The 11,745-nt window shown below is 43.0% G+C and overlaps 1 protein-coding gene across 1 annotated transcript; it reads left to right on the plus strand.

The window, feature by feature from the left end:
- The first annotated feature begins 262 nt into the window (after positions 1 to 262).
- LOC147888742 (polyamine oxidase 2-like) lies at positions 263 to 10,727 on the plus strand. The gene is made up of 10 exons (XM_087392429.1): positions 263 to 834; positions 1,167 to 1,276; positions 1,399 to 1,487; positions 1,591 to 1,704; positions 8,720 to 8,807; positions 8,968 to 9,053; positions 9,161 to 9,263; positions 9,341 to 9,438; positions 9,616 to 10,045; positions 10,142 to 10,727. The coding sequence occupies exons 1-10, from the start codon at positions 798 to 800 to the stop codon at positions 10,451 to 10,453; spliced, it is 1,467 nt and encodes a 488-aa protein (XP_087248555.1). The 5' UTR covers positions 263 to 797; the 3' UTR covers positions 10,454 to 10,727.
- The last annotated feature ends 1,018 nt before the right edge of the window (positions 10,728 to 11,745 follow it).

The raw sequence follows: 11,745 nt of genomic DNA on the forward strand, positions 1-11,745 counted from the left end.
GGGAGATCTCGAAAATGATGGTAGGGTCTTAAAAATGAAGAGATGTGGGAAGGAAGGAATGATGAAGAGGCAAATAAAAGCGTGACATGTGGGGGGATAAAGGCCGCAGAGATGGGGGGAGGATCGGACGGTAGGGGAGGGATACGAATTAATGAATTAAAAAATGGAAGAAATAAATAAAATTCTCTCTGGGGTCACTCTGTGCTGTCTATTACAAAATATTCTCTCTCTGCCTCTTTTCGTTCTCTTTCTCTCTCTTTCTGTGTGAGCGTCTTTCTGTTTGTGTGTGTCTGTTTGTGAGTTTTTCTGGGCTCTTCCTGCCTTTCGTCGTCAAGCTTTTGCGTTAATCCTTCCCTCTTCCCCTCTCGATCTTCACGCCCTTCCAAAATCTCACCTTTCTTCCCATATCCTTCCTCTTCTTCTCCCCCAAATTCTCACCTCTCTCCCCCAAAATCCCACCTTTCCTCCCTCAGATCCCCCCCCCTTCATCCCCCCCTCCGAATTTCGCCTTCCTCCCTTATTGGGTTGCCGCATTTCCCCTCCCCCCCCCCTCTTCCCTACCGTTGCCTGCAACCTAGCCGCATGCCAGCTTCACAGTCTCTCCCTTTTGTTTCTCTCCTTGTCCACCTCTGCATGAGCCATTGCAAGTGTAAATTGTATTTTACCTCGGGTCAATTGTTACGATCCGTCTTGATTCATCAATCTTCGATTTTAAGTATATTGAATTCTAATCGTAAGATCTGCCCCAAACCTTCTACGATCTCGAGATTGGATTATTTTTGGTCGTCTCGGTTGTTATGGAGTCAACAAACCAATGCCCGACCATACAACCAGGTACATCCCAAGTATTCGTGTTTGATCAACCGTTTAAAAATGATGTAGGCTTCGTCGTAAGTTCCCCATGTGTATTATCTAGGTTATTGGATTCGGTCTCCAGAATTGGCGATTCTAAATGTTTCGAAATCTCAGTCAGGAATAGGCTTTCAAACTGGTTTCATTGATATGATTAGGGATAGATGCCAGTTTGCTTAGATCCTGCATCGTCCTGGATATTCCACGAAGGGATCTGCGCTTGGTTCACACGTGATGCGCTGGAATTGTCTAAGGAATGGATTATTCTCGCATTGGTTGTGCTGATAAGGGATTCCTTTTGATTGTTTTTGCAGTTACGTGCTCTTCAAAGCGCAACAGGAGATCTCCTCCTTCGATTATTATAATTGGAGCTGGGATTGCAGGCTTGGGTGCAGCTCGTGCTCTGCAAGATTGGTCTTGCAAGGTGATAGCCTGTTTTGAATGTCAGAGGGGTTTTCTTTTGAAAAAGACAGTTGCTTTGTGCTGTCTAAAATAAATTCCTAGCACTTGAGCGAACAATAGTTTGAATACGTTTTTTACCTGCAGGTTATTGTGCTAGAATCAAGAGATCGGTTGGGTGGTCGTATCCATACCGATTATTCGAATGGATTCCCGGTTGACATGGGTGCTTCTTGGTAGCAGTCCTCCATGCAATGATCTAATTTGTTGGACGATGGCATGCATTTGAGTTTGCAAATATATGTAGTATTTCATTTAGTTTGGCTACCTTCTTGGCAGGTTACATGGCGTATGCAAGGAAAACCCTCTAGCAGGCTTGATTGGGCAATTGGGTCTTCGTCTGTACAGGACAAGTGGAGACAATTCGGTTTTGTATGATCATGATTTGAAAAGGTAACAAACAACGCGCCCTGATTTGGAAGGCCTAGCAGGGCGTAAGTACACCTGTGTTCAGGAAAGTGGCATTCGGAACTTCTCTCTCCATTGCATAGATTCTTCAGAGTACCATTTTTAGATGCCAGATCAATCCTGTAATGTTTCCATCTGCTGTGCGTTTGTGTAAGGAAACAGACTTGCATATATAACCTCTTCAAAAGTGAGTAGCCCTAGCATACAGTTTTATTATGCCTTATCACTGCAAGAGTCTATTTGCATGTCAAAGATTTGTAATGCAAGTATTTTTGCAATGATAACACGTTCTTTTTCTCATGGGCTGCACAATTTAAACTTTGGGTCTCGCTCGAACTATTAATGTACGCTAGGAGGTGGAGTTGGAGGGTAGAGGTGTTGTTGATTAAGGTCTGAATTTGCAATTACATCATAATGTTATATAAACATTTCAATAGCTTGCTAAGAAATGTGTCCATTCCATTCTCTGCGATAGTTCAAGGTTCTGGTTGTGAGCTCTCCCAATTGAGTTTTATTTTGCAATACTATAGATTGAGGATTTTTTAGTGCTTCTGCCAAGCTATTGTCTGCCGTGATGTTTGAACTAGTTGTGAGCTCTCCCAATTGAGTTTTAGTTTGCAATACTATAGATTGAAGATTTTTGAGTGCTCCTGCCAAGCTATTGTCCGTCATGATGTAAGTTTTTACTCAAGGCCCAAGTATAGCTTGCTTATGGACTTCATAGTCTTCGAACTGCCCGCTATGGGATGATGAGTGCTGAATCCTTTATCTGCCCAAGTGGATAATAGGATTCTGAGATCAGTTTTTTCGTAACTAGGTTTACAGAGAGCTTATCATCAAATGGAAGGACCTGCTGGAAGATGACAGCCAGAGAGCATTCTGCAGAAGCATTCCCACTTTTGGCATATTGAATGGTGCACTCATGGCTTGAGACCTCTCCTTGTGGGACTGCCACCGTACATGATTTTGAAGGCAAAACTATTCAGGATGGGATGGTTGTAATAAAGGAGAAAAATAAGGGATGGGATGGTTGTAACATAGTGAGGTTAGCATGAGGGGGTTTTCTGCCAAGAGGACCAAAAAGAAGGATGCGGGGGAAGCCTCAACCCCACTTAGTCTACAAACGTTTTGACTTAGCTCTCCAACTAACCTCTTCCTCTCTCCACAGACACACACCCACACGCATACACACAAAGCACTTTTTGGTCTGTGTGTGTGTGTGGCTTTCTCCTGGGTTCGGTATTGGGCACTATGGACTCTATGGAAGGTCGAAACCATAGGGTCTTTGGTGACCCGTCTCTTGCTAAGTACTCCTTTTTTTGGGCCTCCTTACAGCAATCATTTGATCATCTAGAGGCTCGGGATATTGATTATCCTACTTGCTTGTCTTATATTGACATCTTGTGACATGTAGCTTAGAGTCCCGTTGTTTGGGACTGATTTTTGTATTATAAGGCAAATTGGTTTTCACCAAAGAAAAAAAAAGTGTGTGTGTGTAGAGATGGTCCTACATTACTCCATGAATCGCTTCTTTTAAGTTAGTTTATTACTATTTCTGTGCGATTTCTTTTTATAGGATTTCACACATTGGCTTTCATCATCCGCTTTGAAGATATCTCTTGGCATGGTTTTCACCTTGTGTCATTACACCCATTTTGCTTTATTAGTGGAACTTTTGCGAGTGTGGCCACATCTATTCACGTTTTAAAGTATTCAGAGAGTCACCATAGGTGACGAGATGATTGGAACTTAGTTCATGTGGTGAATTCACCGTAGTGCAATTATTGGCCTTTCAGCTTCAGTTAGACTTTTAAGAGTTATTTTGGATCTGTAGGGTTTCCGCACCCAGGAAATGTGTTTAATTACCCACGAGCTAGTTTCTAACACCTTTGGCGGGCCTTGGGGTTGTTGGATGTATAGACTAACATATATATGGGTGATAAACATAGTGATGTGGCTTCTTTAAAGTATGGTGTAAAGAGTCTTTAGGACTCTCTATTTAATGACGGTGAAGAAGAGTGTAATGTGTTGTATGAGTGTAGTGGCGTCGCGTAATACATGAGAAGTATTCATGAGCATTGGTTCTATCTCCTCCCTTTGCATGTTCAGTGTGGATTGTTGATGTATAGACTATGTATATATTGATGTTGAGTGGTGATAGACATAGTCATGGGGCTTTTTTAAAGTATGGGTGTAAAGAGTCTTTAGGACTCTCTAGTAAATGAAGGTGAAGAAGAGTGTAATGTGCGGTGCCTCCAGGGTCGATTTAGGGAATTTGTCCCGCTCCGGACGCGCTGACGATGTTAGAATCATCAAATACTGCACATAAAATCAACTTTTGAAGATCACGTATGCAAACATAATAAAAGAAAAAGATTTTGAATATGACTTATTTTATATTTTTACATGGTTTTTGGTATTTTTCCAACGTTACGTTGTCCCTCTTCTGATTGGTCTAGAGCCTATTTTTCTAAACCCTAAAAGGCCCCAAAATGAGCTCCCTTTTTTCCTAATGCTTGGCAAAATTCATCCGGACCTCAAGCGCATGTGGGAGGCCTCTAGCTGATCACACTCAGGCTAAACTGAGGTTCTGCAATTTTGTTAATTCTTTGGCTACCCCATAGGTATCGCGACGGTCGACGGGATAGCTCTATAGCAACGGTCGGAAGCTGTAAGAGAGTAGTGGCATCCTGTAATGCAAGAATAGGATTCGTGAGCATTTTGTATGATCATCTCTCTCTTGTGTGTTATTTTTTTCTCCCAACATTGTGTGAGCTTCTATCTCCCTCTTTGCAAGTTCATTTTGGTATGAGAGCTGTTGGAGTGAAGTTTGTATGACGATTGATCGACATTCTAGAAAGGAATTGGAGAAAGAGCCTAAGTTTGTGAAGAATGGTGATGCTTGCTTTTTGAAGATGATTCCAACTAAGCCCATGATTGTGGAGACTTTTGTTGAGTATATTCCTCGCGTCCTTGTTGGCACCTTTTGATTCCATTTGATGAGAATGGATTCCTTATGAGCTTGCGGTATGTCTCCTTCTCCACACTAATGAGAACAAGGCCGGCAAAGTCAGTTATGTTAGCACTTAGCCCTGGTATGGCCGGCAAAGTCAATTGTGTTAGCACTTAGCCCTGGTATGGCCTTGTAGGCTAGTCTTAGGACTCAGTCAACCCTTAGGTCAACTTCACTGGTCGAGGCCATATAGGCCACCCCTTCGTACTTTCTCACTATCCATTTGCAAGTACTGTCTGTTCCTTCAGCTTGTTGTTTGCTTCCTTGCATTCCATTCCGTTTCCATTACTTCCCGCACCCAACAGTGGTATCGGAGCAGGTTCTTTTGCTCCCACCTGCCTCCCGTCGTGCTCTCCCATTGCTCCTACTTGCCATTTTGCTCTAGCTTAGTCTGGTGCCTCATTTCATCGCCAGAAACCTGTTTTTTGAGTAGAAAAACAGTCCAGCGGCTTTTTTTTGACTTTTTGAGGTTCGATTTTGACGTTTTAAAATTTTATGAGCTGCCCACATACAAACGACCCTGTCTTGCACCATTTCGGTCGGGAAATTTTTTTTCTGTATGGACATGTACGGGTGGGCACATGCGAGGTAGTGCCAAGAATCCGTACGACCTGTCAAAAGTTGATTTTGAGCATTTTTGGGCTGTTTTTTGAGGTTTTATGCTCAGATCTGGACTCTTTTCGGGCCTTCCTCCAGCTGCTCCAACTTGCTCTAGCACCATTTGGCTGGGTTTTTCTCCCTCTTGACTCAGATCTGCCTGGTACAATTGGATTTGAAGCTTTCACCCTCTTTTATGTCACATTTGCACACATTGCAGTGACATTGAGGTGATTTTGCTCTAGAACTTGGGGCTTTTGTATCACATTTGTAGATTTTGGAGTGACATTTGCTCCTTTTGGTCACAATTTGTGGCTTTTGCAGTATTTGCCCTATTTTGACTCCATTTCAACTCCGACATTGGAGATTGATTTTGGATCTATTATTGGCAAATTGCGGGATATTTTCAAATTTGCGGGTTACTTTGTCACATTTGCCTAAATAGTAGTGACATTTGGTTGCTTTGATATGAAATTGGGGGGTTTTCAGTGACATTGGCAAGAAATTGCAGCAGATTTGATCACATTTGCAAAATTACAACTTATTTTGGGGCTTTTACGGATTTGCCCTTTTTTCGGCATAATTGCCCTCTCCAAATTGGGTGTTTTGCCAGATTTTCTGATATTTGCAGCCTTCTTTGCTTGACACAGTTAAATTTGGGTTCTATTTGCATTCGCCCTTTCATTTGGGCTATTTGTCCTTTGATTTGGGCTATTTGTCCTTTGACATTTGTGGCATTCAGCCACCATTTGGGACAGATTCGACTTAGATTTGCATTGGACAGGTTTGCAGGCATTTGCCCTTTGATTTGGGCTGGTCATTTGTAGGACAACTATTTGCAGGGGGGTTCTTTGATTGGATAGGTATTTTCTTGCAGGTCATTTTTTGGGGACAGCTTGTGCCTTTTGCTCAATGTTTGAGCAGCCATCTTGGCATTGACACTTGTTGTCATTTTTTGTCTGACATTTGCAGCCAGCATGTAGATTTTTATGCAGCTAGCTCTTTGCATTGTAGCCTTGAGGCTGTGACACTTGCATAGCACTTTTATTTTTTGGGGATTTTCGTTTGCAATGGCAAACCGTGAATCTTTTGGGATGCTTGCTGTGGAGGACAAGCTTGATGGCACCAATTATCCCATGTGGTTGTACTTGGTGCGATCCATGTTGGTGTCCAAGAACTTTTGGGAAATTGTATCTAGATCGGGGACTAGACATGTCTCTTCATCACTGCAGCAACTTCTGCCACTTCTGGTTCATCTACCACTACTCTCTCCGTGGCTGCCATCAACCCTCCAACACAAGAACAGATTTGTTTGGATCAACAAGATGCACAGGCACATGCAGTGATTGCCATGAATTGCAAGTGGTGTTTGCTCAGTCGGAGTGGTTGGATGGCCAATCAAAGTTCACACTCCCATTATAACAAAATTTGGCACGGAGTTCAGTTGAAGGCGAAGAATATTGGGATGTGTTCCATCTTGATGACAATTTATCATTAGTTGTCGGTCATGAACCCAATTCAATACTGGCAAATTTCAGTGAGGATGGTGTTTGATCTCAAACAATCAAAACGCTTCCTCACAGTCAATTGGTATCACATTTAGCTGGACACTCCGGAGAGTCAAATCATATAGAAGAACAGGTTGTGGATCAACCTGCAAGGAAGAGGGAGTGCCGGAAGCTAAGGGAAACACATATGAAGCTTTGGTGCCACCTCCAGTGCCGAAGAGAAGGCACCTTAGCCAAAGAAGAGATTCTGCAGGATCTTCTTCCAAGCCAGCCTCCTTCAAGCAGGAGTCCTCTTTGTCCCCTACTTTTCGACCGGAAAGCCCTTTCTGCTTCCCAGTTTGAGCAGGAAGAAGCCCCAATACCCCCAGCATCTCCACCACCTCAGTCCCCATTGGAGAGTCTCCCTGAACATCGATTCTAATCTCCTTGTAGATACCCCTTCTCTCCGTTCGATGAAGAGGAAGGAACAGATGGATTTGTTTAGGGAATTCGAACATGAGGCTTGACGATTGCAGCAATGAGAGAGAGCTCTAATAGGGGATTTGTTAAAAAAATGAAATCCCACCAGAGCTTATCCCGCATTGAAAGACTGATAGATTAGCCCAGGAATTACATGCGGAAGTGTTTCACTGTGGAATCAAGCTTCATCAACATGTGTAAACTTCACAACCTTGCATGTGTGTGCACGCTAGCAAATGGACTGTGCTCAAAGACGATATAGAAGGAACTCTTACATATTTCCGTCCGTCCACAAAGTGGACAAGATACAATACCAAAAGGTTCTACTACTATATGCCCGCACCTCTAGATCTCTGAGCCTGCGTGCTCCACTGAGCCTATGTAGACTCTCCATCTAAAGGATCTCTTCCACCTTGTTGTCCGGAAACTCAGCCTAGGTGGGCAGCTCCTTGAGCTAAGTCTGCAGCCCTCTATAGGTCACCTTCACCTCTTGTGTATAGGCCTAAGGATGGTCCTGATGCTGCTCCTTCGTGCTCTTGGATTGCTTCCCCAAGTGATGAGGTAATGACGCCCCTAGGGCCCCCTTTTATAGGGCTGGAGCCCCTGCCAAAAAGCCGCCCCTACCAGCCGACTGGAGGGGGAGGTCTATAAATAGCCCCTAGGGCTTAGTTGCTTGCTTTGATTGACCTTGCCTAGCCACATGGCTTCTAGCCATTGGCCCTGGCAGTTCCACCCTTTATGCTTTGCCCCAAACCTGCCCATAAGGTCCAAAACCTTTGCTGAACCTGTTTCCTGTGCTTTCTGTCCTCTCCATGTATGGACAGCATGGACCCCGATGCACTCCTCATATGGGGGCTCACAAGTGGGGAGGTGACTAGTCCTATTCCAACACCCCCTCTCACCACCGACCCCCATTGACCTGATCCCAATCCGTCGATAAAGATGCTCCAGTAGCTCCAGTGCAAAGTCTGCTGCAAGTCCTGTCTGCCCATACTGTTGTCAGCAGAGCCTGCCATGCATCATCACTTTGTGTGTGGGCGTCACTGTCATCATGTCCAACTGGCCGTCACTTGCAATAGATGCTAGCTCTGACCACAGCACATGCCACGTTCAGCTCCATGGTGATCAACCACTGTGATACCCCTGTTAGAACCCATTCGGAGCCACGTGCACAACCTCTTCGAAAGTCAGGCCACGTGCTTAGGACCCTATCCCCCAGCCACTAGTCACCCAAGGGACTGTCCCAAAAACAGATTCAGAGGATATATGCATGTGTGTGTGTGTGTGTGTGTGTGTTCCTAACTGATTTGCTCAGAATTTTTTGTTCGCTATATAGTGGGATGTTTATTATATGCTTCTAACAACTTTCAGTTCCTAGGCTGTATAATCTCTTCATGTCCTGTCTGTTTGGCTTTGTTTCCAGCTATGCCCTTTTTGACATGGATGGTCATCAAGTTCCACCAGAGGTTGTGAATTATGTTGGAGGTGTATTTGAAGCTCTTTTAGAAGAGGTATGGTTGACTCTGTTCTTTGATTCGGTAATTGTTTATAATGCATGTAAAATGTTGTGATAGCACTCCTAAGTGGCAGAGATTTTTTGCTTCTTATAAGCTAAATTTCACTCACGAGCTTGACAATTGGTTTATTTTGTGCTCCCGCTGTACTATACAGACCAAGAAAATCCGATTAAAGTACAAACAGGACATGTCAGTTTTGAAGGCATTTTCTTTTGTCCTGGAAGAACGACCTGATTTGAGGTTAAGTTTCTGCTTGTGACGTGGTTGTCAAGGAAATCCTATTGTGATTAACAAGTTTTCTCACAGGTTTGTTTTGAGGACGTCACAGATTCTTCTGTATATGGCAGGCTGGAGGGTCTTGCTCACAAAGTCTTGCAGTGGTACATTTGTAGAATGGAGGGGTGGTTTGCTGCTGATGCTGATGCCATATCTGTGCGGTGTTGGGATGAGGTACAATAAATTTCCTTGTTTATTTGAAATATTTGGACTACGGATTTAAAGCTGAAGAACTTTATACCTGTGGATAGGAGGAACTGCTGGAGGGAGGACACGGGCTCATGGTGCAAGGTTATTCACCGGTCATACTGGCTCTTGCTGAAGGTCTGGACATTCGCCTCAATCACAGGTATATTTGAATAATGTGCTATAATACTCTTGGGTGGTTTTCTTTGTGAATGTGGTGGAAGGCCACACCTGTCCTCATGCAAGGTTTGTAAAGATACATTATCCAGTGAAGGAGAGTTGTACAAACATAGGTCTCATAAGTACTGCTATTTTCTCTGCTGCATTACCTTTTGAGCAGAGTGACAAGAGTCATACACAAGTTTCGTGGTGTGCAAGTGCTCACTGAGGATGGCAAAGTCTTCAATGCTGATGCAGCTGTTGTTACTGTGCCTCTGGGTGTTCTCAAGGCAAATCTTATCAAGTTTGATCCAAAGCTTCCAGAATGGAAAGAGGCAGCAATCAGGGACCTGGGAACTGGCAATGAGAATAAGATTGCCTTATTTTTTGATAGTGTGTGCTGGCCAAATGTTGAGTTTTTGGGTGTTGTTGCCTCTACATCATATGGTTGCAGCTATTTCCTAAACTTGCACAAGGCAACGGGTCACCCTGTCCTTGTATACATGCCTGCAGGATGCCTTGCAAATGATATAGAGAAAATGTCCGATGAAGCAGCTGCTAGATTTGCTGTACTGCAGCTGAACAGAATATTGCCTCATGCAACGGAACCTGTAAGTTGCATATCTTCACAAGCAATGAATGTCAAATCATTTTTTGTGAAGTGTGTAGTGTGTATTTACATTACCGTCATGCTGATTCTGATGCAGGTGCGATATCTGGTTTCACATTGGGGTACAGACATAAATTCACTTGGTTGCTACAGCTATGATGCTGTCGGGAGGCCTCATGATTTGTATGCACGCATGCGCAATCCAGTGGACAATCTTTTCTTTGCAGGAGAAGCTACCAGTTTGAACTTTCCAGGCACAGTACATGGTGCTTTTTCAACAGGTCTCATGGCAGCGGAAGACTGCTGCAGAAGCTTTGTGGAATACTACAGTCATTCAGCTTTGTTTCAGCCAGTCTCGGCGGAAGAGATGTCTCGTGAAATGGTACCCCTTCAAATATCAAGGATGTGATGCCTGAAATGATATTTTTATTTGGGAGTAATTAGATGACCAATGTTTTGCACAGTATAGACTTGAGCAGGTCACAACCAGAATTTTCTAAGCAGCTGAAAAGCAGGGGGAAATTTCAGTCTACATGCTGTGAGAGTTTTGATTTTAGGGAAACAATGTCTTTTAGAATCGTGTCGTGGTCAAAGTGACTGGCTGTGCAAATTGCCCCTCATCAAGTTATTGATCTTACCGAGTTTATAATATCAAACAAAACAGATCATTGCAATTTTTTTCTCGATTGCATGAAAATTTTACTTTTGTTGCCTGCATTGTGTGTTATTTTCCATCTATGTGGTGAATAAAAGTTGAGTAGGGGGACATAATTGCATTTGTTAAACAATAGAGGGGCACATGCTGTATATTCTCTAAATCTCTCAGATTTGGCAGTTGCTCAGTATAGAGTTTCTTCTTGTCACAGTTTGAACAGAAATTGAGCTTCAAAATTGTTTTTTTCACAAATATTTTGCCTATCATGTCATGATGATGAAATGCCAGGACCTAGATTTGAACATTTTCAGCCATTCCTTGCAATCGATAATTTTACACAAGAGTACCTAAAAGTTAAAGCTCGGCAACAGTTAGGCAGTGCCATTTTGTTTGTGATTGATCATCAAACGTCTCTGCAACATCATAAACAGATGACACAATTGATCATCAAACGTCTCTGCCTCATGATTTGTATGCACGCATGCGCAATCCAGTGGACAATCTTTTCTTTGCAGGAGAAGCTACTAGTTTGAACTTTCCAGGCACAGTACATGGTGCTTTTTCAACAGGTCTCATGAGCGGAAGACTGCTGCAGAAGCTTTGTGGAATACTACAGTCATTCAGCTTTGTTTCAACCAGTCTCAGCGGAAGAGATGTCTTGTGAAATGGTACCCCTTCAAACATCGAGGATGTGATGCCTGAAATGATATTTTTATTTGGGAGTGATTTGTGTAATTAGATGACCAATGTTTTGCACAGTAAAGACTTGAGCAGGTCACAACCAGAATTTTCTAAGCAGCTGAAAAGCAGGGGGAAATTTCAGTCTACATGCTGTGAGTTTTGATTTTAGGGAAACAATGTCTTTTAGAATCGTGTCGTGGTCAAAATGACTGGCTGTGCAAATTGCCCCTCATCAAGTTATTGATCTTACAGAGTTTATAATATCAAATAAAACAGATCATTGCAATTTTTTTCTTGATTGCATGAAAATTATTTTCCATCTATGTGGTGAATAAAAGTTGAGTAGGGGGACATAATTGCATTTG

Source organism: Dipteris shenzhenensis, chromosome 21 (genome assembly GCF_047967505.1).
Source record: "Dipteris shenzhenensis isolate YYH24624 ecotype China chromosome 21, Dip_SZ_1.0, whole genome shotgun sequence".
Taxonomy (NCBI): Eukaryota; Viridiplantae; Streptophyta; class Polypodiopsida; order Gleicheniales; family Dipteridaceae; genus Dipteris; species Dipteris shenzhenensis.

Excerpts from the sequence above, each read along its gene's own strand:
- LOC147888742 (XM_087392429.1), top strand. The coding sequence starts at position 798 with ATGGAGTCAACAAACCAATGCCCGACCATACAACCAG. Across the intron at positions 1,705-8,719 it reads TATGATCATGATTTGAAAAG|CTATGCCCTTTTTGACATGG; the intron begins GTAACAAACAAC and ends CTTTGTTTCCAG. Across the intron at positions 9,264-9,340 it reads CTGTGCGGTGTTGGGATGAG|GAGGAACTGCTGGAGGGAGG; the intron begins GTACAATAAATT and ends ACCTGTGGATAG.